At 42.4% G+C, this 27,183-nt stretch overlaps 2 protein-coding genes across 4 annotated transcripts in view; both read right to left on the bottom strand.

The window, feature by feature from the left end:
* mib2 (MIB E3 ubiquitin protein ligase 2) overlaps positions 1-20,692 on the bottom strand; it is a 185,510-nt gene extending 164,818 nt beyond the window's left edge. Inside the window, exon 1 of one of the 2 annotated variants that reach the window (XM_084332644.1) lies at positions 20,583-20,692. The gene's annotated coding sequence lies outside the window, so the exon portion shown is untranslated. Of the gene's footprint in view, positions 1-20,577 lie in introns of both variants that reach the window. The other variant, XM_084332643.1, reaches the window with a different exon arrangement.
* Positions 20,693-22,832: 2,140 nt separating this feature from the next.
* Positions 22,833-26,769, bottom strand: ubiad1 (UbiA prenyltransferase domain containing 1). 2 transcript variants are annotated; one of them, XM_084333231.1, is made up of 4 exons: positions 26,597-26,769; positions 26,322-26,406; positions 25,504-26,129; positions 22,833-24,804 (listed from the first exon to the last, which is right to left on the bottom strand). In XM_084333231.1, exons 3-4 carry the CDS (start codon positions 26,066-26,068, stop codon positions 24,317-24,319), a joined length of 1,053 nt encoding a protein of 350 aa, XP_084189357.1. In that variant the 5' UTR covers positions 26,069-26,129; positions 26,322-26,406; positions 26,597-26,769; the 3' UTR covers positions 22,833-24,316. The 2 variants fall into 2 exon arrangements, with proteins under 2 accessions (XP_084189357.1, XP_084189356.1); XM_084333230.1 differs by lacking the exon at positions 26,322-26,406.
* Positions 26,770-27,183: the final 414 nt, after the last annotated feature.

Here is a 27,183-nt window from a genome sequence, read left to right as displayed (position 1 = left end):
CCGAGCGCACTCGGGGTTTTAGCCACAGGGACCTTTCAAAGAGATAGATGACAGGTCCGGTATTTACCAACCTACTTGGCTCTTGACAAGCATGCAGTCGTTCAGTATTGACAAAGCCTACTTTGCTGGAACGATACATTTTGCACGTATACAGTGTGTGTGTGTGTGTGTGTGTGTGTGTGTGTGTGTGTGTGTGTGTGTGTCAGGGTTTCCATTAGAATTTTTTTTTGCAGGTCTGAGTGTCAAATGGGATAAATTCCGGTCAGAGTTTATTGAGCTTAAAAACAATTGATAGGCCTATATAAAGAATGACATCATCAAGGCATTTATAATATTTTAACTTAAAACTAGGCTACTTTTGCGTATATACAGTCAGGGGAGGAAACTAACTTTTTGGCTTATCAGCCAACTGGCGAGTATCTGATTTTTTTTACCAGCCAAACAGATTTTTTACCAGACAAAAAAAATCGCTAATTGTGATAATTACTTCTTTGTATGTCAAGCCGCGTCAATGTTGTGTATGCATCTGGGTAGGCACACTGTGCCTTTAAGACAGCACGGTGGTCTTACGACAGTGCTGTGAAGTACCGTCAAGTGTTGTGGTAACGTCAGTTGGGTTGGTGTGCTGTTGACGTTGTGCACAGTGCACTGGTTGAGCTTAGCTAGCCCCTTTCGTGACTGCGATGTGCAAGCCAGGGGCTTTTGAGCATGAAATAAAATGTCTAACCTTACGTCGTAGTCCGGTGCTTTTTTGGAAACATTATAGTCATAACAGATATACACCTAGCTGGCTGCTTTGAGCACACAGGGCTAACGTTAGCTAGCAAGCAGCTATCTAAAACGCTAACTAGAAGCTAACCACTGTATACAGTTCCAGTAGACAACATTACACCTCTGTGATTTAAATGTGTCCTTAGTAACTTATACTCGAGGGTTGTGCTAGGGTTGGATGCAGTTCCCCGTTGGTCAGTCTGTCTGTTTTCCATATTCTGCTGTGTTTAACGTTATCTGTTTGCGAGTGCTCCTGATGGCTAGCCTAGTAGTACCGCGGGACTTTTATTATTATATGTCCGCGGGTTGGCCAGTACTGCGCAAACGTTTATTAAACATTATATGTCCGCGGGTGGTCTTGTGCAGTGCTCTCGTGGCACTGTCAACTAAAGCGAACACTCAGAAGACGTGCACCGTTTGCCAGTGCAGTGATTGCAGAATGTTTTATTTTTTTGTATACTCGCCAGACTGGCGAGTGGTCTTCATGAATCACTCGCCAAACGTAAAAAATACTCGCATTTGGCGAGTAAAGTGGCCTAATTTCCTCCCCTGTATACAGTCATTAATATATTCCAAATAAAATAAGTCCCTCGAGACTTCGTGCTGCTGCCGACTTGAGGTGTCGGTGGGCAGTCTGCCCGACCTTAATAAACAGCAGTCTGTTATAATCACATTTTTATGAGCTAACGAATTCCGTTATATTGGACATTTGTATTAATTATATCAAGCGAAGAACTGAGAAATTTGGCAGAGAGAGACGGCAACATTATCGTGGGTTTGCGTGATGTATATCTCCACCTCCCAACGACTTGGTGCTGGTCATAATGTCCTGTGAAAATAATTCCCTCTAAACACAATTTGATTATTTTAATTGTATTAAAATAGGCTAAAATTAAATAGCCTATGTGATGAACGAAACAATCATTTGTTTCATCGTTGCTTCACCAAGCAGCCGGTCTAATAATGACATCCTGTTGTCAGCGCAAGCTGGCTGCTGATATATTTACGTGAAGCATGGAGCAGCAGTGTATTTAGGTCCGGTCTGGAAACCGCTCAGCAGCGCCCCCACCCAACAGCTGAATTGCCAATGGCTGAATTGGAGTACTGCACCCTGCCGGCCGGCAGATGGATGCTTCTCGCAAATATATCAGCAGCCAGCTCGCGCTGACAACAGGATGTCATTATTAGACCGGCTGCTTGGTGAAGCAACGATGAAACAAATGTAATGATTGTTTGTTTCGTTCATCGCATAGGCTATTTAATTTTAGCCTATTTTAATACAATTCAAATAATCTAATTGTGTTTAGAGGGAATTATTTTCACCGGACATTATGACCGGAGAGATTAAATATGTCGGACTTCAACAGATTTTGCCGGTCAAATACCGGTAATTACCGGCTAACGGAAACGCTGGTGTGTGTGTGAGGCTGCCTCGCTAAGCCATTTATTTATTTATCAAGCATTTATTTATTCACTCTGGTTGGATGGTGTATTGTACTTGTGCTGTACAATAACAATACATTTGAATCTAATCTCATTTTGAGATCAGTTGCAAATCGCTTCCTGTTGAATGAACCTCTGCTATTTTGCACACGCCTCGTTCGCCTTATAAGGAGCTGGCGGGGCGTGTCTGTGTGCAAATGAATTTTGCGTGAACGCGCATTTCAGTTTAAGAATGTGTGGGATTGGGGCGGCCGGGTAGCACAGCGGACTAAGCGCCTGTCAACCACCGCAGAGACACTGGTATCGAATCCGGCTGTCAGCGGTGCCTCCGGCTTGGCCGGCCGTCATACTGACACAATTGGCGGTGTCAGCGGGAGGGAAGCCGGTGGGTGGTAATCTGGTCGTTGTAAACAGCGACTCCTACAGGTCAGTCAGGGCGCCTGCACAGCGAGGCAGGGAAATGGTAAAGGTAGTGTGACCTCCCACGCGTTACACTTCACCAATGAGAGTCCGCGCTGTCAGGTGAAAAGAGGCTGCTGGCTGTCTCCTATGTATCGGAGGGAGCATGTGATAAGACTTCAGGGCTGCCTAGACCGACCAGTGGGGGGCACATGCGCACAACGACCAGGAAGGGGAGGGGGGAATTGGCATAACGACTAAAATTGGGATGGGAGGAAAATATAGAAAAACAGGAGGAGAAAAAGTGGATACAAAAAATGAATGTGTGGGATTCATCATTCAACCCACCTGGGTAAGAACAGATTTGGACGTTAACACATTGAGTGCCAACGACGAGAAATCTCGTTGTTGGCCGCCATGCATTGAGTGACAACGACGATTTATTTAATCGTTATTGCTTTTATTAGCGATATCCGTTAATTTTTCATCAATCCAGCCTCACGTTATCATTGGGACTGGCTCTGACCTCGAAAAGGGCAAATACCGCCCCCTATCATCTCCCGGATAGTATTGCACCCATTGGATTGGACTCAATGGAAATGCATGGGGGGGGGGAAACCCGGATTCCAATTATTTTTTTTTAAACTTTGACCAGTCAGCTGGGTCTTTTAGCGTTTATCGCTTTTTCTGGTCAAGCATGACCGACAGAAACAGGTTGAATGGGGTATAGATCGGGGGAAAGACACTCTGAGAAAATACGGCGAGTCCGGGAGTCGAACTCGTGTACCCCAGATCCGTGACGCGCACGGTTGTCCCCGACGCCGAAATAGCGTCCGAGGTACGCGGTGAGCTACTGGAGCTCCCCCCGGATTCCACATTTTACTTCTCAGGCAATGTAACCCGAGACTACTGCATTCATTGTGGACCCTTAGAGCAGCGTGGAATATGTGTTTTCGAGGTCTAATGTTGGATCAATAAACGCGATCGATATTTGGAATGGCGATCAGGAATTGGAATAATCTTTTTGCAGAACAACTGATCTGAGGTAAGGAATCTATTTTACCAGTTTTGGGGTAATCAGATTTGTTCACATATTTCACAACGTGTCCCCTATGTGTGTATGTGTGTATATGATGTTAGCGCGCCGCTGACCAGGTCATAGATAATCAATTTTTCAGCCCGCTTCTCTAGCGTGCATAAGTACACATATACTATCGATAATCTAGTGTTTATTTGAAAACGATTCATAAATCAGCCGGAAAATGACAACGTATTGTGTGTATTACACTAAAGGGCGATTCCTGTGGAATCTTTTTATTTTTCTAGAAATTTCCAAAAACTTCAGTTTTTCAAAACGGTATAAAACGGAAATGTACCGATGAAAAAACAATCCGCTTCGTACATGTTGACTGCAAGCAAGTCATTGATAAGCGACGTGCGTATTAGACAGACACATAATATAGAATATAGAAATAGCTCCGCGAAAATCATGAAATATCGGAAAATCAGTCCCAAAAGGCTGGCATTCAAGCGATAAATAGTGTGCCCCCTGCTGGCACTCAATGTGTTAAGAACGGGTTGATGAATGCGGCGGTGACTTTTCTTATTTTTCTCTTAACAGACGGTTATGAAAAAATATAAGAAATATATATAAGAGAGTATTGGTTAGGGGTGGACCGTGGAATGGTATTGATTGATTGAATTGATTGACTGAAAACTTTATTAACAGATTGCAGAATGGGTACAATACAGTACAGCTCAATACACACAATTGTTAACACTTTAATCGCCGGGGTTAAATTCATAATTTACCATCCCTCGCCAGCCCTATTTAACATGGAGAAGTTCCCCTTCTTTGCAGGGCTATAACTTTTTAAATTGTATTGCTCAATTGACATTACTATGGCCCATTCAATGTCCTAGATCTATTGTTCAGGGTGTAGCAACGTTATACTTTTTCATTCACATATTCATACTAAAATACGGTCTAAAGTATAAGTATGTTTTTATCGTTTTCTGCAGCTTTCTCCAGAACTTGATTTATAGCCCCAAATGCATTATATTGATGATCAAATACAGTTTGGTAGGAATCTGTGCGAGATAAAAAATTTCAACTGGACGTGGTTCTAGGAGTTACTACGTATGATCTGATGTTGACCGGATGGGCGGGGGGTCGTTTATAATTCCGTGGGCAACGTTATATCATTCATCTAGTGTGGGTGATATGATCATCAGAGCAGTTAGTATCGAAGAAATTAAAAAATAACGCTGAAACTCACCGTAGCTTCCTCTCGCCGTTGGTAGATGAGCGTGGAACAAAATTTTTTCTATTATGGGATGTCGAAATATCCGATCCATTTCCAGGTTGTATAATAGTATATACGTCCAAATCATGTTGTTTATCGAGTTATTGGTAACGGATCACTATCCGTTGTGATCAGCTCGAGTCCTGGGACTATTACCGAGTGATCGGACCCAATTGAAATGAGCACCAGCTTCCACTTCCTGTTTCTCCCCTGGGCGATCCGCCGATCGGCCACCAGATGGCGCTCTTGAACCGTTGTAGAGTTGAGAGGGACTCAACAGTACATCTCATGTCTCCGGGGGAGAAATATGATTTTGATCACAGATTTTTGAAATATTGATATCAAAGACGCTATCCAGCGTCTTCGGCAGAATGAGCATGGCGGGGAAAGAAGTGTTTCAGCGTCAACGGCGATTAAAGTGTTAAGGGGATGCAGACCAGAGAAAGACTTTCGTCTTGTTTACATCAGGGTCCCCCATTTTCAATTAATCAGGAACCGTACACCGTTCGATACGACCTCCACGGTTCGGGGCATGTGTGTATTGTTCGGTTATATAACGTTAGCCTTGAGCTAGGCTAACATTATGTTAGCTACGAGCTAACTAACTTTAGCCGTGAGCTAGCGAGCTAACTAACGTTAGCCGCAAGCTAAACGTGGAAACGCTCACAGCGAAGTGACTCCACGACACCAGTTCGATTAGTGGGAAAGGGGGGTATATTGACGAGGCTTGACAACAGAGGTTCAAATATAACTGTTTGTGTTCAATAACGAGCCAGGAGACTAGAGCGTGTGTGTCAACTGTGTCTGTATTGTCAACCCATAACATCCTGGTCCCTGCTGCTGGGACGTACCAACTCCACACACCACTGTGGGGGGGTTTATATTCCCCATTCCCTTGTAACATCTCCTTTTTTTTTAAGATAACAGTTACAACATTCCTTAGTGCAAATTATTATTAATACAAGAAACCCCATAAACGTCCTTATTTAAAACTTTAAAACCCTAATCATCTTTTCTGTGACTTTTACTTTTTGATAAGAAAGTCTAGTGCTGGTTGAGCATTATGCATACTTTATGTTGGCCTTTGTCTATAATGTGGCCACAAAAATGGAAAGGTTTAATTATTTTGTTTGTTTGCACAAAGTTAATACTTTGACAAATGTTGCCTATAATTTTCAGTCAGTTCGGTCTTTGTGTGCCAAACATTATTAAAGGTAAACTTTTTTTTTACCAAATAAATGAGAAGCATGTTTAAATCAGCAATGCCTCGCCCCTCTTGCTGTACCAAAATCTCTCCTAGCTCTAACCGTCACTGTCAAAATAATGTGCCCGATGTCAAATGGCCTCATTCTTTCAGTTTTTGCATGACTACGTCCTTGAGAATAACTGAAAAGTTGGATTATTTTAGGCTATATATCTTATGTTGATGTATGGTATTTTTGGAGTGTTACATTTAAAAAATTTAAAAATTTAAAAAACATAAACCGAACCAAACCGAAAACCTAAAACCGTGATACGAACCGAACCGTCGATTTTGTGAACCGTTCCACCCCTAGTATTGGTGAATGAGGCGCATTGGGTCCATAGCCTGATGTCTTATCTAGTACAGGTCCAGAGTTGATAACAATACCATGGAAAATGAGTGTTTTACACATGTTTTTCTAATGTCTTTATCATAGTAAACATCCCTCATGCAAGATATTGTCATCTCCAGAATTCATGAACAATGAGAGCTAACATGGAGGGGGGTGATTCTGGGATGCTGGAACTAACTGTCGTGCCTTCCAGAGGTATCGTGGGCCTAACTTGACGAAACACAAGTGAAGGGAAGTACCCACTTGATAACCCTGGTGATGTGCTGGCTCTCACTGCCTATCCATCTACACAATGGGATTGGGTTGTGGTGGCCCTTAGGGGCCATGTGGCAGGATATGTAGCATCGGCAGTGTCCACCTGGAGCTCACATTAAAGGGGCATGGATCTGTTGAACCTGGCTATGCTGTTTGGGGGCAGTTAGGCCTAACAAAAATAATAGTTGGTTTCAGGTTGGTTGTCAGTTTGGCCATGGGTAGGTAGGGAATTTATTTTATTTTATTTTTTTATTTTATTCTTTCCCACGGCGACTATGGATAGGGAATTTCTTTATTTAATTAAAATGTTCACAACAACATGGATGCATGTACTCTGCCAGCATGTTTAATATCCATAATACTAAATGTTTGACTAAGATTTCTATGAAACTTTATTCTTAAAAAAAAAAAAAAAAAAAAAAAATCGGATTTTTTTTTTTTTAATATATAATTTTTTTTTTAAAACTCATAAAATATATTGGGTCGCACCTAAATCGGCAGGGTCGGTCGGCAACCTGAAACCAACCATTATTTTTGTTAGGCCTTAGGGGCCATGTAATACATAGTGTGTAGTTCCATAGTATGCATCTTAGACTTTCCTTTTGGAATGGGATTGGGTTTCTTCATTGAGCGCTTATCCTTATCATTAGGGCACACAACACAAGTATCTTGTGTTTTATATATAAATAAATGTTTTGTAAAAAAAAAAAAATTAAATGTCTTACCTACATCATCAACTGAATGAATAGCCAACTTGTTTTGTCTTGAGTACTCCTGGAAGGACAGCCTCACAGTAGGGTGAAAGTCAAAGACATTCACAAACAAACAATGTCGCAATACTTTGTGCATGTGTGTGATCGTCAGCAAGCTGTTATAGAATAACTGTAGGAGGCAGCCTCGCCACGAGTCGCCAGACACCTGCCTGCCTTCCTGTCTACTGGCTTTAGTACAGTTTTCAATTACATGTGGCACAGCAGTAGTAGTCTAGCCATGGCTGCATGGTAAACACAAGATTACGTTTCCCATTACGTTGCACATGCTAATTTTATATGAACTATTGCCAATAGGTACTTTAGCTACATTATCTAATGAGAGAGTGTGCAAGAACTTATATTTGATTTGAAATATGGTAGAAATATGCTCTGTGGTTTGCAAAAGCACAACCACGATTTACATTGAAGCTTTGGACCAAAACAATGTCAGATAATGTTGATAACGAGTCAGTTTTCTAGGACAAGCATTTATGTCTCTAAAGATAGAGTGAAAAATAGATAGTGATATCAAAACACTGCCACTGTCTTAGAATAACATGTGATATCATTACACAATAGTCTGGATATTTCCAAGCATTCACCCCCTTTTAGAAGAACAAAAACGTGATTGCGACACCGCTTCCATCTCATCAATAAAGCAGGTTAGCTGGGTTTACCTGTCGGAACAACGGCGTGCGGCAGGGTGACCGAGAGACCCACACAAGAACGGATTACGGGAGGAGAAGGGGGGGGGGGGGGGCACAACCACAAGATGGTGAAAGAAATTCAGGGACCGGCGGTCCTACCGCCCCCGACGACCACCTCCAGTGAGAGGAGAAAAAACATAGATCCTGAGGTCTGAAGGATGGAGCTCTCTGAATAAAGCAGTGCAGAAGGAGGAGGAAAGCAGCCCAGTATTCCAGAGATGTGATCAGGCAGGCAGGCACTGTTAGAGCAGTAGCGTCATGCTGTTCATCCCCCCCCTCCTGACTCAGCGGAGGCAGCCTAGGTGCGGAAAGGAGGCGCTGGAAGAGGAGGACGAGAAGGAGCGGAGAAGCAAGGCCCCGCTACTGGAGGATGCGGCCAGCGTTTAGTCCTTTGTGCGCTGTGTCAGCAAGGATTACCACTGAGGAGGAGGAGGATGAGGAAGATGGCAAGGGAGAGAGCCTGCCCAACGAGCGGCGCATTCAACACACGGTCTCCGTTCCCTTCAACACATGTCTCCGTTCCCTTCAACACACGTCTCCGTTCCCTTCAACACACGGTCTCCGTTCCCTTCACATAAACAGCCTGACACGGTTTCATTACTCTCCCACCAGATGCTGTGCCCGTCATCGCCGGTGAACCGCGGTGACACGCGTGAGGTAGCGCTGTGTGCACCGTGTTTACTGATCAATACGCACACATGCGCACAAAGCCTACGCATAATAATGTACACACACAGCCCTCCTTTTCCATAGCCCTCAGGGACACCACTCGCTCTGCTGCCAATGAACAGAAGGGAGCAGGACAGAGGGGAGGGGGAGGGGCAGTGAGTGTAGAGGTGGGGGGGTGGTCAGGACAGAGCTTGTTTGGAGAAGGGGTGTGCTGTGGAGAAAAGGGGTGGAGACAAGAGGGGAATTTGATGAATGAGCACCTGCCATAATTCCAATTTCAATCGCGTGATCAATCCATTGTTTGTGAGTTGGTGAGGAGAATTGGCGATGGCCTCCAGGCTTATATACAAAAAAAGGGGGGGGGGGGGGTGAGTGTTTTCCATAGCCTTGAACAACCCTCTTTAATGTGGCCACAGCTGTGGGGGACATGTACAATATGGTTCCCAGCCAGCCTCACAGTATTCTGCTGGCACATGGAACACAACACTGACACACACACACACACACACACACACACACACACACACACACACACACACACACACAGGAAAGTGCAGCTGGCATTCCTGGTCCCTGAATGGCCAATGAAAGGAGGTTGAACAGGGGGTAACACTGGCAGACTGCAGACAGACTCCTATAATGAAGTCTGCTGCTCGGCTCGGCTCTCCAATCTCATAAACAAAGCCAGCGCTGTCCATGTGATGAGCCTGGTGCTCCAGACTAAATAGAGAGGAGGCATTCATTCACAGGAGGATGTGCTCATACTGACAGCACCTGACCCTGCTGCACCTAACGGAATCACCAAAGGAGTCCATGGACGAAGGAGGGCAGATAGCATTCAGTGTCACTGTCCGCCATATATGGAATTATTTTGTGGCAGGCCAACCACATTTAGGTTTCCCAAACGGATAGAATTTACTTAAACAAAGGTCAACTGTATAGGCTACCTGACTGTTACACAATATATCCTGCTCAACTGTATAGGCTACCTGTTACACTATATATCCTGCTCAACTGTATAGGCTACCTGTTACACTATATATCCTGCTCAACTGTATAGGCTACCTGTTACACTATATATCCTGCTCAACTGTGTATAGGCTACCTGTTACACTATATATCCTGCTCAACTGTATAGACTACCTGTTACACTATATATCCAACTGTATAGGCTACTTGTTACAACACATATCCCAACACATAACTTGTGGGCAACATTTAAACACAAGCACTGGGAGGAAGAACCATTTGTGAGCTAGGCTAAATGTTAGCTTAAAGTGATCCCTTATTATCCTCCTATGCAGTAGATTGTGACCCCAGCTAATGGCTCACTGGGCTAAAAGCACGTACCATGTGACCAAGCTGACAGCACGCAATAACACCTGTGGCCAAAACTTCTAATCGAAAAAGTCTTACTAATCTATACATATGAACAGTTTATAGCAGCAAATACCGTGTAGGCCTACTCGCAATGTTGTGTGCCGAAATATAGGTGATGATTTGTGTTGCACCTCTCTCTGTCTTGAAACAATGCCATACATCTTCCAGCTAAGATTATTGTTTTTCATCTTTGAGAACTCTTGGAAGATGAGCCTAGTAGTATAGGCTAAAATAGATCCCGATAAGATAGTCAAAAAGAGCGCGGCTAGGTGGTGTAGTGGGCAAGGCACTCGCCACCAGTGTGGAGACGCTAGGATTCGCGTGTTCGAATCCAGCTCTCCACATTGTTTTTCAGTTTGGCTGGTCGTCCGCAGTAATACACATTGGCCGTATTACGGGGAGGGAAAACTGAAGGGTGGGGATCGAACGTTGTGAACAAGCGACTCCTACAAGTCGGTTGGTGCGCCTGCGCAGTAGAATCAGGAAGTGTCGGGGGCAGCGTGAGCCTCCCACGCGTTACTCCTCGACACTGAGAGATCGAGCTGCGCAGGTGAAAAGATGCGACTGCTGTTACCTCAAGTACCGGAGGGGACTTGTGCTATGTATGACTTAGTCCACATTGCAGCCGGCTTGTGGGAGGCAAGAAACAGCGTTCGTGACAGGGGAGGGTTGAATTGGATGATACGAAATTGGGATGGGAGAAAAATATGGAAAATGGGAGAAAAAGTGGATAAAAAAAAAAAAGATAGTCAAAAAGAGCTGTTGTTTCTATGATCGTCTGTCTGGCTCTACTCTTTCCTAATAATGTTTAATAACCTTGTTGTCTTAACATTACAACTATAAAAGCAAGCTGGCAAACGGCAGGCCTGGTCCTCTCCAGAAGGCATCATGTACCCTTGACCTAGGATATTCTCTCAACACTGCCTCCATAACAGAGGTACAATAGGACGGATCAGCTGCTACTATCAGAGACATACAGCACAGCAGACTATCAGACAGGCTCACCACAATTACATTTTACCAAACTAAATCAATAACAAATAAACAATGGTTCTTGTGCTTGCATGCAACCTTCCTTCTGTAGGATTCAACTATGGATCTTGCCTGTCCATCACCCCATCTATTATGTCAATGCCATCATCAAATAACCTGAGAACTAGTGGGAAACCTGACTTACCTACTCTCTCAATTCATATTAAGGTCCACACACAAAATCACACAAAGCATAGCCCACCACGTGGCCCTTACGAAAATAACTATGTAGGTTAAATAAAATAACTATGTAGGTTAAAGGAAAACTCCAACATTTTGGGAAATTAGCTTATTTAACATCTTCCCTGGAGTTAGACAAGAAGATACATACCTTTTTTGTCTCTGTGCATGCATTAGGCTTAGGGAACAGTCGCTCCGTTAGCATAGCTTAGCTTCATCACTGGAAGTGAGTAGGGGCCGGAGCCTGGCGTTCCCACACAGTGTATAGTTTGATTGATTGATTGAAAAGTTTATTAACAGATTGCAGAATACACTCCAAATACAACTCCAAAACGTTCATGTAAACATGTTGTGACCTGTGTATTCACCACGTGGAAAAATAAAAAATTATTGAATTAGACAATTACGTTTTATAAGCAAATATACTTGCCCAACCACTACTGTATGAGCGCAGCCAGTGATTTCAACGTGACGGCGTGTTTGTTTACATTCTCATTCATTCAAAAGATCCGAACCGATTGAAGTTTATAGATACCATGACTTGAAATCCTCTTACCTTGACGATTAAAAGCCTCCCCAATTTAGAAAACAGTAATCCAATAGCTGGTATTGATAATATACTACTAACGCTCGGAGCTAACCAGCAACCGGACAGTCAAGCAGATAACGAGAGCAATGACTTCCTTTCTGGGGGGTTTCAAAATAAAAGAGCGACGTCTATAGCAGCGGAAAACGTTTATTTTGTACATTATCTAACGTTAACACGAACCTAAACTAACGTTACAACTAACCTAAAGTTAGTCTAGGTTCGTGTTAACGTTAGATAATGTACAAAATAAACGTTTTCCGCTGCTATAGACGTCGCTCTTTTATTTTGAAACCCCCCAGAAAGGAAGTCATTGCTCTCGTTATCTGCTTGACTGTCCGGTTGCTGGTTAGCTCCGAGCGTTAGTAGTATATTATCAATACCAGCTATTGGATTACTGTTTTCTAAATTGGGGAGGCTTTTAATCGTCAAGGTAAGAGGATTTCAAGTCATGGTATCTATAAACTTCAATCGGTTCGGATCTTTTGAATGAATGACAATGTAAACAAACACGCCGTCACGTTGAAATCACTGGCTGCGCTCATACAGTAGTGGTTGGGCAAGTATATTTGCTTATAAAACGTAATTGTCTAATTCAATAATTTTTTATTTCTCCACGTGGTGAATACACAGGTCACAACATGTTTACATGAACGTTTTGGAGTTGTATTTGGAGTGTATTCTGCAATCTGTTAATAAACTTTTCAATCAATCAATCAAACTATACACTGTGTGGGAACGCCAGGCTCCGGCCCCTACTCACTTCCAGTGATGAAGCTAAGCTATGCTAACGGAGCGACTGTTCCCTAAGCCTAATGCATGCACAGAGACAAAAAAGGTATGTATCTTCTTGTCTAACTCCAGGGAAGATGTTAAATAAGCTAATTTCCCAAAATGTTGGAGTTTTCCTTTAAGGCCAGCATGCTGGAAACTGTCATATGCTAAGAGAGTAAAAACAGTACAAAAGAAAAATAATAATCTAACCTAACTAACCTCACTGTCATGCACTAATATACTAACCTATACTGTAGCACTCAACACTTTGATAGAGTTGTGCCCTTCCTGATGACTTGTCGTACAGAACTTGTAAGTCGCTCTGGATAAAAGCGTCAGCTAAATGACAAAATGTAAATGTAAAAATATAATGCACCTGCTTGCTTACCAGTTAGGGAAAGGTGTGAGTTGAAACTTGAAATTTGAGAAAGGCAACCAATCTATCCCAAGATGGGTCACGACTCACACACCAAAAAATGAACCAAAACTACTCTCTCTCTCTCACACACGCACACACACACACACACATGTAGGTGACTCTGTCCTCAGCCTAAAATAGTGGTTTGTGTTGCCTTGAGAATTTCTGCACAATAACTTCCCCATTTAGTCACAGTCACCTGAGCATTGGACAAGTTTCTCTCCCTGGATGTTTGACTAACAACATCATTAACTCTCAAATAAACAAAGACCCTCATTGAGACAACTGTACTGCTATTGTCAGTAGGGGCCAACATAAACAGTGCTTGACAATAGCTTGGGGCTGTGGCTTGATTGATGTGCTTGCAATATGTTGAACAAAGAGACCTCAAAACAGGTTAAGACAAAGTTACTAGCATTATCACTGAGACTTTGTTAATGTGTAGGTAGGTCAGGTGGCATACCAGACCTCTACTATGCTGCTCAACGGGTTTAGCTAATTTAAGTTACCTGCCAGGTAGGTAGGCTGGTAAAGATATGCCTCCTAGTGTGTAAACGGAAGTACAGGCTACAGGCTTTCCGGTTTCGACAAAACAATTATTGAAACGTGTGAAGTGCACAATATATCCTCGTTTAAGCCAGTGCAACGGCTTTGTCTGAAGAATTTACTACATGACCGGGACGCGTCTATGCTTTAAGGAAGTGGCTTGTCCTTCCGCGTTCCCGTTTTGCGCTCTGATTGGCCACGCACGTTTCTGGTCATGTGACATGTGCGCCAATCGTGGGACGGCAAGTTCTGCGCCTATTTCCGGGTCTAACAGCCTGCAAACTACCTAACGCCTAGTTTATCACTGGTTAAGCTTAGGCGACTCTTTCGCAGTTGGTTAAGGTTAGAGTTTGGAATCAGGGCAGGCGTTCTATCGCCATGCTCTAAGTCTAAGACAAACTCTAACCTTAACCAACTTCGAAAGAGCGCCTAAGCTTAACCGTCCAAAAACTTGCCGTCCCACGATTGGCGCACATGTCACATGACCAGAAACGTGCGTGGCCAATCAGAGCGCAAAACGGGAACACGGAAGGACAAGCCACTTGCTTAAAGTATAGAAGCGACCGGCGTGTTCTAGCTTGTTTGCCGACAGGATTCGGGGAAATTTTGGTCCGTTCGGAAGCAGCTTCCAGGGGAAGTACATAGTATACACCGGAAATTCTACCCGATATACACATTTTCGGTCGTAGTTCTTTACCAGGCTTCATCTCAGGGTTAGAGCGGAGCGTCCAATGATCGAAGGGTTGGTGGTTCGAATCCTGCTCAAGCCCATGTCCATCCCATTGCCGTTGTGTCCTTGGGCAAGACACTTAACCTACTTGCCTCGTATGAATGTGTATGCATGTGAATGAATGTTAGTGGTGGTCGGAGGGGCCGTAGGCGATGATTATTCGCCACGCTTCCGTGAGTCTGCCTCAGGGCAGCTCTGGCTGCAATTGTAGCTTACCACCACCGGTATGACTGTGTATGAACGAATAATGGACTCTGTGAAGCGCTCTGAGTCAGAGAAGAGCGCTATATAAATCCAATCCATTATTATTATTATTATTATCTCACGAATGAGATAAAACTGGGAACGAGGTTACCTGCCAGGTCGCGTGAATACTTTACCCAAGGCAGTTGTCCTTCCGCGTTCGGTTTGCGCGCCCTGATTGGCCTCTCAGCGCCCAATCGCGTTGCACCTAGCTTTCAGTTCCACAGCCCAAGTCCTCGCCCATTTCCTCAATATATTATATATATTAACGTAACGCGCTATTCATATCAATCAATGATATATTGATGTGATGTCGATTGATATGAATAGAGTGTTACGTTAATATCCGAGATGAAAACACTACGTTATTTATATTGATGTGATGCCGATTGATATGAAGAGATGAAAACACTACGTTATTTATATTGATGTGATGCCGATTGATATGAATAGCGTGTTACGTTAATATCCGAGATGAAAACACTACGTTATTTATATTGATGTGATGCCGATTGATATGAAGAGATGAAAACACTACGTTATTTATATTGATGTGATGCCGATTGATATGAATAGAGTGTTACATTAAACACATTGAGGACCACGGTTTGCAGTGTAATATGGTTCTAGAGGACCAGGGTTTGTCAACAAACCGATGTACTTTCTAAGAGCTATATATATAATTTATAGTATTGCTATCTGTCCATTCTCATTGTCACTTGAGTGCATAAACCGTGCCTTCATAATGGCTTAAAGAAAATAAAAATCCATCGGTTGGTTGTCATTTTATAGCGTCGTGAATATAAGGTTTATCGCGCTTTTCATCTCTTCTTTTTTTCAGGAAGCTAGATAATAGGCTAAACGTTGGCGCCGTTATATCAAACGCCATTTCTGCTGTATATATACGAATGAAATAAAACAACCTGCGTAGCATCCGGACTATTACAGAGCATCTATGGATGAAATGGGGGCGGCGGGGAACGCTGATTAGTAGGGCTGACCTTCGAAGCTTTTTTTGGCAATCGAAGCTTCGGGGCCGAGCTTCGATTTTAATTCGAAGCTTCGAAAAAAAATTAAAAAAAAATTAAAAAAAATATTTTTTTTTAATTTTTTTTTTTAATATTTTTTTTTTTTTTTTCTTATGTTGTGGGACTTGTACAGCACTTTCGTAAACGTTGTTGTTTTTAAATGTGCTCTATAAATAAAGTGGGTTGGATTAATTAATTAAGTAGCCCCTTTCGTGACTGACGCATCCAACAAGGTTTCACTCGGCTGTGTGATTTAATTCAAGGTGGATCGCTGTTGTCGTTTGAACAACTTCAGATTTCATGGGAACTACCAATCCCCCAAATCAAGAATGTTTAAGATGAATGAAGTAAGATTTTGATTATTTGAAATATGGCCTGTGTAGACTAAACTATGCACAGAATTATGTCAGTCTACAAGGTCCGAATTCTACATGGTCCGGCAATGTAGACCTTGTAGACTCCACTACAGACCAATTATCAGTGAATGTTCATGCATTTTTAAGAAGGGCAACTTCCACAAAAAAACAAAGAACTCACCAAAACATCTCAGTAGCACCTTATCTAAATGTTATATTTCATATATGGAGATTCATATTTATTTATGTATTGCATGCATTTCTACATTTTATTTCCTATTTTGTTTATTCATCCCAGTATCTTTCTTTCTTATGTGTGGAATTCTACAAGGTGCGCGCACACACACACACACACACACCTACACACACACACACACACACTTACATTTAGTCATTTAGCTGACGCTTTTATCCAAAGCGACTTACAAGTTCTGTACGACAAGACAGCAAGAAGGGTACAACTCTATCAGCTGAGTAACAATGTTCATCAAAGTGTTGCGTGTTACAGTGTAGGTTAGTTTATTAGGACAAGTGCATGACAGTAAGGTTAGTCACGGTTAGATATTTTTTTTTTTTTTTTATCATTTCAGATAATGGTTGAAGAAGTGAGTCTTTAGTCGACGGCGAAAGATTGGACGGGATTCGGCTGTCCTAACTGGGATGGGTAGCACACACACACACACACACACACACACACACACACACACACACACACACACACACACACACACACACACACACACACACACACACACACACACACACACACACACACACACACACAAATCGAAGTAAAAAAAAAAAATTGAAAAAAAAAATTTTTGAAAAAAGAAATTTTTTTTTTTTTTTTTTTTTTTTTTAAACTTCGATTTTTTTTTTAATGTTCGAAGCTTGTGCCATCGAATCGAACGTTCGAAGCTTCGAAGCATTTAAGACAGCCCTACTGATTAGTATTATTGATTAGCAATAGAGTGTGCGTTCTGGTAGCCAATGTCAGTGATCTATCACGTTAGGTTTTAAAACAATGTCCAATCCAGCTGTAATTTGGGGGAATAGTATCCTACCGTCAGGCCATGTGATCGCCGGCAGCATTTCTTCATTAGTCATCGGATTCTGGTAGATCGATATGTCCATTGGCTAATCATAAATCCCATTATTCCAGGCTGAAAAATGCGTTCGGTAACGTGATCAAAGATGGAGGGTCTTCGTTTGGAATCGAGGCTCATATGATCCGCCCACAGACTGTAAAAGATTTTTTTTTAAACCCCCTCAATGATACTGCAGTGGAGCGATGGCGCCCCTAAGCGGATCTGGCCGGTATTGCATGTTTCGAAAATCAAATATGTGGGTAGGTCATGGATCTCGATCGCGGACGTTAATAGTGTTATAAATATGGAATAAAACAATAACAACTTGTCACGAGTATATACGTGGCTCTGGTCCACAACGCATGGCACCGAAACACGTATATACTCGTGGACGGACGGCATAGTGTTAATATAGAGATGAAAACACTACGTTATTATTGATGTGATGCCGATTGATATGAATAGCGCGTTACGTTAATATCTGAGATGAAAACACTACGTTATTTATATTGATGTGGTTAAGGTTAGAGTTTGTCTTAGAGCGTGACGGCAAGTTCTTTCGACGGTTAAGCTTAGGCACTCTTTCGAAGTTGGTTAAGGTTAGAGTTTGTCTTAGAGCATGGCGATAGAACGCCAGGTAGTTTGCAGGCTGTTTGACGAGGAAATGGGCAAAGACACAGCTCGTCACAGATTGGCCAAACGCGTCAGTGGCCAATCAGAGAGCGTCAGTCAGTGCCAATCAGAGAGCGTCTCTGAGAAATGCGGCTTGTTTTGGTAATCAAGCGTCCATACCAAAGGTAGCCGCGTTTCTGGTCATGTGACATGTGCGCCCAATAGCATGACGAGCTGTGTCTTTGCCCATTTCCACGTCAAACAGCCTGCAAACTACCTGGTGTTCTATCGCCATGCTCTAAGACAAACTCTAACCTTAACACTTTAACTGCCACACACGAGATATCTCAGGTTTATTTTTATGTGGTTGAAAGCCACTCACGAGATTTCTCTGAATTTTTTTTTTTTTAGCGATCTGAAATCATATTGCATCACGCGAGCCTACCCGAGTATACACGAGTGCCGCCGGCGATTAAGATGTGGAAAAAAGCGCCCCCTATCGTCTTTCAGATGACACGTCTTTCAGATGACATAAGGGATTTTGGAATGGACTCAATGAAAATGGATGGGGAAAAAGATCCGGTACTCCACATTTTCCAGTCCACTGATCCAGCCGGGGTTACCACAGTTCATTCTGGAGCCTCTGAGCCCCGCTGATCATGGAGTTCTACTGTATCGCATTGGATCTATACACTTATCGATTTTTTCGAATGGTGATCAGGAATTGGAATATACCAGTTGGATACCATCTGATGTCAGGTAAGGACTCTATGTTATCAGTGTTAGGATAATCAGACTAATTTTGATGAAGTTATAAGCTGTTTTGTGAAATGGGCTCTTTCGGTTTCACTGTAAAAGTCCAAGAGGAAATCAACGCGGCGATTATCCGTGCGCGGCCCGAATGTGCTTGCGTGCACATATAATATTGATCATCTAGCGTTTATTTGAAAACGATTCATAAAAAGGCCGACGAATATCAACGTTGTGGAATATTCCAGTAAAAGACGATTTTCATAGAATGGTCCAGAATGGGCTGTTTTTTATCTCAAAACGGGTGCTTTTCTAAATGCTCTGAAACGGAAATGACGCGATAAAAAAACAATCTGCCTTGACAGCACTGACTGGAAAATAGTCTTTGATAATGCGATGGGCAGATTAGACACATAGCCATAATTTAAAACATAGATTAGGCGATATTAACGTTAACATTGCGCCGATGGTGGCATTCAGGGGGTAAAAAGGAAAACCCGGCGTGGCACTCAAAGTGTTAACCAACTTCGAAAGAGTGCCTAAGCTTAACCGTCGAAAGAACTTGCCTAACCTTAACCAACTTCGAAGAGTGCCTAAGCTTAACCAGGGGTGCAGTCGTGCACACACGCGGTTACACGGCGTGTTATTAGTAGTCACGCAGAAGTGCGCAATGATAAGTACCCGGCCGTTGTAGAAAGCTACCCGGCCGGGGGCGGCACTTCTCACCTAGACTTTGCATAATAATAGGAACCTACGAGAAGGTGGGGGGCTGCTTGATCTCCATTGTTATGCATAATAATCATCTGTTCTGTGCGCAACTGAGGGAACATGTATGCGCGTGCGCGTGGCGTGTAACCAGTTCCCATATTACGACTGCACCACTGAGCTTAACCAGTGTAGAAACTGGCGTCGGCCAATCAGAGAGCGGCTGCCAGAAATGCGGCTACCTTTGGTAAATACGCGCCTTGGGTAAAGTATTCACACTGCCAGGTCACTTAATTGTTGCATGGCAGGTCACTCGCACGCGCAATCAAGTGTCATTACGTAGCTCCGTTTGAGGAAAAGCCATATGCAAACAGTGCTGGGATTATAAACATTGCACTTTACAAACGATCGACTGAATGTTGCAATTTTGTTAAGGTAGTGTCCTAACAAAGCAAACAAAGTAATTTCACATTTTTAGATTACGTCGCGGTCGCGCCCAATTGACGAGTATTTGTTTTCTGGCCTATGATAGTTGTTGTCACCAGACCTCATGCTCTGCGGTTGGGCAGCACCGTGGGGTTTGCGTACAGCAGCTATAGTGTAGGTGTGGCTCGGGATCATTAGTCATCTCTAATGACAACAGAGTGGAACTCGACTCTCTACAAATGACCACAAAACACAACAGGTGTTTGCGGAGAGACGAGGTGATTTCATCACGACGTCCTCCTGTAGAACGCTGTGTCATCATGATGATGACTCGTGATTAGATCCTGCGTGGTCATGATCAATACCAGGTGTGCTACTACAGTCCACAGCGACAAGGGTTCGAGCCCCCGTACGTTCTCCTCGTCATCATGTCTTGTTCGGGACCCAACCCAAGCGAAGATAACACAGAATGAATTAATGAAAACTTTATTTAACAGATTGCAGAATGGGTACAATACAGTACAGCTCAGAGAAAGACTTTAGTCTTGTTTACATCAGGGTCCCCCATTTTCAACCCACCTGCCTTGACGTTACCCAAACCAAGAGAACGTCACAAAAAAAAACAGTTCTGATTAAACATGACAGCAGGATGAAAACCATCCATATCGATGAGCAACGAGTTGCAGCTAAGCTACACGCTGTGTGAACTTGCTACTAGCCTTGCACTAGCTGACTGCTTTAAACGTTAGCTCACTGGTGTCTGGCTAACGTTATCCTTGGCTCGTAAAATAAAAACTGTAACTTCTGATATCGTTTAGGTACTTACCGGACCTTTTATTGAAAAGTCTTCAATTTGCACCACGATATATTTCCATGACGACGTTAATGACCAACACTGACATGTATTTTATAGCGCCTTTAGGGCAGTAATGTTTAATAAATTGGGAGGTTTCGCAGCCTGAGAGGTTGGCTCGCCCAGTCCCACACAACACGCCCCTGCGCTGCGTCACTTCTGATGCCTCCTGCACTAGCAGCAGTCAGTACAACCAAATTATTATTGTTGTTATTATTATTATTATTATTATTATTATTATTATTATTATTATTATTATTATTATTATTATTATTATTATTATTATTATTATTATTATTATTATCATTAGTAATACAAATCATTCATAATAACGGACAAAGTCATTTTTATTATTTATTATAAAAGGTGCAAATATTGTGCTGGCATAACGAGCAAGAGCTGTCTTCAAACTAAACGTTTCACCTCCAAGAACCCAAGGATTATTTGACACAGCCAATAGCACACACATGTGACAACTTGGGAATTGCCATAATTGTGTTGCTATAGCAGCATCACACAAAAAGTAGATGGTGACGGTGAAGGTGAATGGTGTCCCGTTAGCTTTATTGTTGTCAAATAGCGCCACCCGGCGAATGGAACTTCAGCACAAATCCATAGATTCAGACCATGTATAATTTATAATACTGTGAATCTATCTGCACTGTATACATTATTTTCATTCAGGTAGATATGCAGTTTAATGCATTACTCATACACAGACACAACAAAAACATGCAGATGTTTTTTCCATCCTGTAATAATTTTTTAGTTGTGAGATTTGATTAAATAATGATCAAATCCATCTTTATTAGTCATTATAAATATATATTGAACAAATAGGAAATATTTGAATGTGGCCTAATGGTTAGCAATGTGAGCTGAAGACCCTAAATACTCTAACAGGAGCACTCATTCAAGGGCACTACGACTATGCTTGCACATCGTGGTACCAAAGCACCTCAAAGGCACTAAAAACAAGACTACAAACATCACAAAACAAACTGGTCAGACTACTGCTTGACCTTACTCCTAAAACCCACCTCACCCCTGCCCATTTTGACAACCTAGGATGGCTTAGAGTAGACGACAGTACAGCAACTTGCAATGGGCCTGGTCTATAAGATACACGACTACACCACTAAGATACCCATGTACATGTCAAAATACTTCCCAAAGGTAAGTGAATTCCACGACCACAACACCAGAGGGAGTTCCACAAATCATGTTCAACCCAGATTGGGCTCAAACAAGGGACTAAACACGTTTCACAATTATGCCACAACAATGTGGAACGCCCTACCCACAGCCGTAAAATAATGTGAATCCCTACCCACCTTCAAAACCGCTCTCAAAGAGCACCTACAGGAGGCTGCAATTCGGAACTGGCCCCGGTAAATGTCCAAACCCCCCTCCCACGTACAGTTTCTTCCCCCTCTAATGTATATATTTTATTTTAGGATATCTGTCTCTTAAACAGTACTGTATATTTGTATATCTTGTATGTCATAAATGTCTGGATGTAACTACTGTATATCTGTATGTCGTGTATGTCATAAATGTCATGATGAATTGAAAATGGGGGACCCTGATGTAAACTAGACAGAAGTATTTCTCTGGTACTTCGTACCGTATTGTACCCATTCTGCAATCTGTTAATAACGTTTTCAATCAATCAAGCTTATGACAGAATCTCCAAACTGGCTTGGAAAACCTGGGCTGGAGAAGTGAACATGTCATCCCACTCTCAACTACAGTCTAGGTGTTCTTAAAGGGATATTTCACTTTAATAGAACTTGTGAATCATCAGTCTTACCTCTATAAGTAATCTACAAGTAAGCTAGTGACCACTGCTGTCCTTGTAATCCACTCTCAACACCACCATTCCTCCCAGGTGTCAGGCTCTTCATTCACTTCCATTCATTTTGAAGACCATGTCTAAATATAGTACTTCTGAAGTATCAACAAACTATACAGAAATATTATTGTGTAATATCTTTTTTCAGTCAAAGGTACTTGTTTTTTTTGCTAATGTTGCTATTTTCAAATCATCAGTAAAGGAACTATTTCTCACTTGAGGTGTAGTTTGTCTGTCATCTTCTCACAGAATGTTTAGAATCTTTCTTCCAGCAAGGCAGCAAGTAACCATGGTAACCACTCCCCAGATATTCCATGCAAGGCAAAGTTACACAGCACACTATACAAACAACTTGACCGGATCTGTTTTTATTTTGCAATGGTAATAAATCTTTAGACACATAAAATGCCCAAACAAACACATAACTTTGACTCAGAATTGTCCATTTTATTGAAATCTGCACAGCAGTAGTTTGCTTATACTTCAGAAGTGTAATATTTAGACTAGGTCCCCAAAAGGAATGGAAGTGAATGTGGAGCCCGACACCTACAGTAGGAGGAATGGTGGTGTTGATAGCAGACAACAGGGACAGCAATGGTCACTAGCTTATTTGTACATGATAGAGGTACGAGTGCTGATTTTTAACAACTTCTATTAAAGTGTAATATCGCTTTAAAGCAAAGCACTTAAATCCCAACAGCTCCAGTGGACTTGTCTAGTGGCTGACAATAGAAGACTAGCTTTTTGCACTGGGCAATTTGTGTGTATGTAATCATTCCATTCTACTGCAAGTATTCTCCCAGGCTGTTGCTGTACTTAAGAATATCTTCTTTGTCAACGTGCCTTGTTAAAATAAACAAGCTAGGTTTCCAATCTGTAAAAATATTACCTTTTGTTTGGGCCTAACAAGGAGTGAACCCCCAACATACATAAAACATAGTATATACTTGTATCTCCATGATCCCTACACCCATGTTGTTCTAAAATAAATAAATGACCCATCATCTTTCACAAGTTTTATTAGAATCCAATTAAATCTGTTTTGGCTCCAAATGAGTCATCAATGAACAGACATTGCCACAAAGAGAATAAACCGTTTAGATTTGGATGATTGACGTTCAGGATGATTGTGTTGTGCCTTGGGGGAACTAACAATATGGCAACTGTTCCTTTGTTGTCTGTTCATTATATGAAATGAAAGTGTGTCGATTAGGGGTGTAACGATGCATCGATTAATCTAAATGCATCGATTCTAATGTGTTAGAATTGATGCATCGATTTTAATATGTTAGAATCGATTAATTTAGATTATAATCTAAATATATATTTGTATGTATTGTTTTATTGACCTATAGTCCATTCATACTGAGTGAATCAGTTCCCCCAGACACATTTGTGTATTCAACATTTTTGGGGGAATTAACTGATAGAAAATGTATCGAATCAAATCAAATCGTGGTCAAATGAAGAGATTTCATGATGCATTGAATCGTTGCCTGAATAATCGTAAACGAATCGTTGTGAGGTTGCATCGTTACACCCCTAGTGTCGATCCATTTCTATTGTAACAAAATGACACTAACACTTACGACTTAACCCACCTCCACACAACACACGCACCACAATCCTGTGTGCTTAACACTGAAAAGAAAAATACACATCCGATCACATCGTCAGTATCACAGAGGAGCAACTAAACTGACAATTTTCCTTGAATGTATGAATTAGACAATAATAAATTAAAAATCCTTTTTGAAGTCTCCTCAAACAAATACAAAGACGTACATAAACTAGTCTGTATTAAAACACGGAACAATAATATATATATATATATATAAACGACCAAAGCTATGGAAATCACAGTAGTGGCAAGCTGCCTTGAGGTGCCAGGATGATCCCAAAGACGTAAAAAAGTCCCATGAGCAGGTTGAGCTTGGCCGTCTTGCTGGGGATCTTGGAGTAGTGCCGGCTACGGAACTGCTTCTCCAGGGGGAAGGCCATGGGCAGCGTGAGCAGAGGCAGGGCCATGCTGATGGTGTAGTGCGTGGCCAGGATGCAGAAGAGAACGTAGGGGACGAAGAGCAGGACATTGTAAAGCACGTAGGAGAGCGTGGGGCCGATGAGGATGGCCAGTGTGACGATGCCCGCCTGCTTGTCAGAGTCCATGTCTCTGGTGTTGTTGCTGTGGAGGATGGCCTCTGTGTTCAGGGCCAGGGGGATGGCGTACACCAGGGGCATCACCGAGAGGTAGCCCACCTGCACGGCATGGGCGAACATGACTGCCAGCGGACCAAAGGTGATCAGGATCACCACGTCTCCCAGGGCCACGTACTTAAGACCGATACCTGTGGGGGGGGCAAACATCAGTCATGTGCACCTTTTAGACAAATAGTTATTCCGTCACTCAGAATTTATACACAATTACAGTTGATGTGGAATAATTTCACAAGATATTAGTTTTGGAGGCAAATAAGTCTTTGATTAATGATAAACAACGTTTACTGACGGAATGACATGTTGCAACATGGAGACCTAGGTTACAGCATTGTCCCTAGCCTAGATCTCTAAATAATGGCAACTGACAGAATGACATGTTGCAACATGGATACCTAGATTACAGCAATGGGCCCTATAGCCTAGATCTCTAAATAATGGCAAGCTAACAAAGTATTTATACAGGAGTGGACAAAACAATACATACTATACGACATACATAATATGAATTTTAGATATGTACAGATATCTGGAATTATAAATATGTATAGAGATATCTGGATAATGATGTATACTTATGAGAAGGCTGTGTGTGTGCATATGTGTGTACAAGTTGAAGGCTATGTGTAGAGAGTGAGAGGGGGGTATGTGTAGATGTCTGGGAGTGAAGGCTATGTGTATGCAATTGTGCATGTGTTAGAAAGAAAGAGAGGAGTGTGTTGGTAAATGTACCTAACAGTGTTACTTTTCACGTTTTCTTTCAGAGTTCTGAATGAGATTATGCTAATGAGAGCCACTTTAGTGTAAGATATATGTAATATTTCACCCACCTCCGGTGTAGAGAAAAGAGCTGGAGAGCCCTCCAAAGTAAATAAGGGCCAGGTGCTCCAGTCTGAGTGTGGAGAGAAAATACAGCAGTGTGGCACACAAACAGCCCACGGAGTACAGCACCGCTCCGAACATGACTACGTCTTGCGGGGCCAAGATCTCATCCACAAGAGTCCTGTCGTCGCTCTTCTTGTGGTCGATCCCTTTGGAGAAATCATAGTAGGTGTTCACTAGGTTCCCTGCCCCGTGCACCACGAGGACAGCCACTGCGCACACCATCAGGACAAGCAAGTCCACAGAGCCCTCCAGTTTGTATGCCAGGGCACTGCCCAGTGCCACTGGTGTGAGAGAGGCACTGAAGCTCCATGGTCTCAGTGCCAGCACGTAGGCAGCGCACTTGTGTCTCATGTCCGACATGACGCGGGCTATCCTCGAGTTCCGATGGTCGGCCAGGTGGTGATTTTGCACCATGTCATTCAAACCGGTCTGCCATTGTTGGCCGTTGTGGCCATTAGATCCAGCCAAAACAAATGTCTCCACCCCACTTTGTTTCTGCCCCTTGGCCATTCCTCTGCCAGGGTCCCAGAGTACAAGGAGATGCTCCCAATAGCCAACGTGGACAACGTTCCTGTATCAACAGAAAGCACGTCATACAAATGGCAAGAAACAGATGACACAAAGAATGACAAGTTTGTTCTATGTAATGTTTGAAGAGCCCTGCTGCTTTGAGGGTTAGAGCAAGTGTTCAGGGAGTGGCATGAAAATAGTGAGTGGCATGGCCATATTGAAATGCAATATTGATAAAGAAGAACAAGATTACCCCTGGGCTATCTTGCAACTTCCTGTGTATCTCGCATTGCAGCTAGTAGAACGCCCAAATAAGTTGCACGGAATGCCACCCACATCTGTTGGGACATGCTTGTTTTGTAACAAAACGCATACAATGAACCGGCATTGTCACTAGCAAGCTAACCAAGGGTATTGCACTCGAGGAGCAAACAAGATAGTGGGATTATAGGATTAAAGCTAACTAGCAAGCTAACGCTAACAAGCTAAGGTAACACAGGAGAAAAGTATCCCGACACAAAACCATACCTGCTTTATAATTAGTTTCGCAGATCAACAATTTTTACGCCATGTAAAAGCATATTTCTATGAGCAGGTCCAAGCACAGGGCTGACCCTGCGTCGCTGGGTGAGCAGCTACGTGTCAATTCCGAGGGTATTTCACTGGTTGGCCACTATTAACCCTGCTGCACCTGACGGGCGCCATTTCCTCCAGCCCCCAGAAGTGCAACACGATACAATGTCATCGGAAACGTTTACCAAAATACAGTTCCACCTCTCACATATCTTTATTTAGTAAAGATATTACAGGTAATATTGACAACAATTATGTCTGATTCCAAACAATAGTATTCGACCTCTTCGACAAGGTCAAAAAATGTAAAAAAAGAAAAAAAGAATCGAAAAAGAGGAATGCGCTTTAAACTCATCTCATTACATGAGTGAGGGAACTCCACCATTTAAAATGTTTGATTGTACAGACTTGATACTTGTGAATTTGTGCGACAAGCACTTGAGCTGCCAAGTGAATGCAAGGCTGAGATGTAAACTCAGAATGAGCCTTTGCACCTACATGAGTTTAAATGATTCCAAACCACAAAAAAATAGTGCTGTTCT

Source organism: Notolepis coatsorum (assembly GCF_963971535.1).
Source record: "Notolepis coatsorum genome assembly, chromosome: 17".
Taxonomy (NCBI): domain Eukaryota; kingdom Metazoa; phylum Chordata; class Actinopteri; order Aulopiformes; family Paralepididae; genus Notolepis; species Notolepis coatsorum.
Note: the sequence above shows the minus strand (reverse complement) of the source record. Positions and strands in the feature narration are given on the sequence as shown.

Excerpts from the sequence above, each read along its gene's own strand:
- ubiad1 (XM_084333231.1), bottom strand. The coding sequence starts at position 26,068 with ATGGCCAAGGGGCAGAAACAAAGTGGGGTGGAGACATTTGTTTTGGCT. Across the intron at positions 24,805-25,503 it reads CTCTTTTCTCTACACCGGAG|GTATCGGTCTTAAGTACGTG; the intron begins GTGGGTGAAATA and ends CCCCCCCCACAG.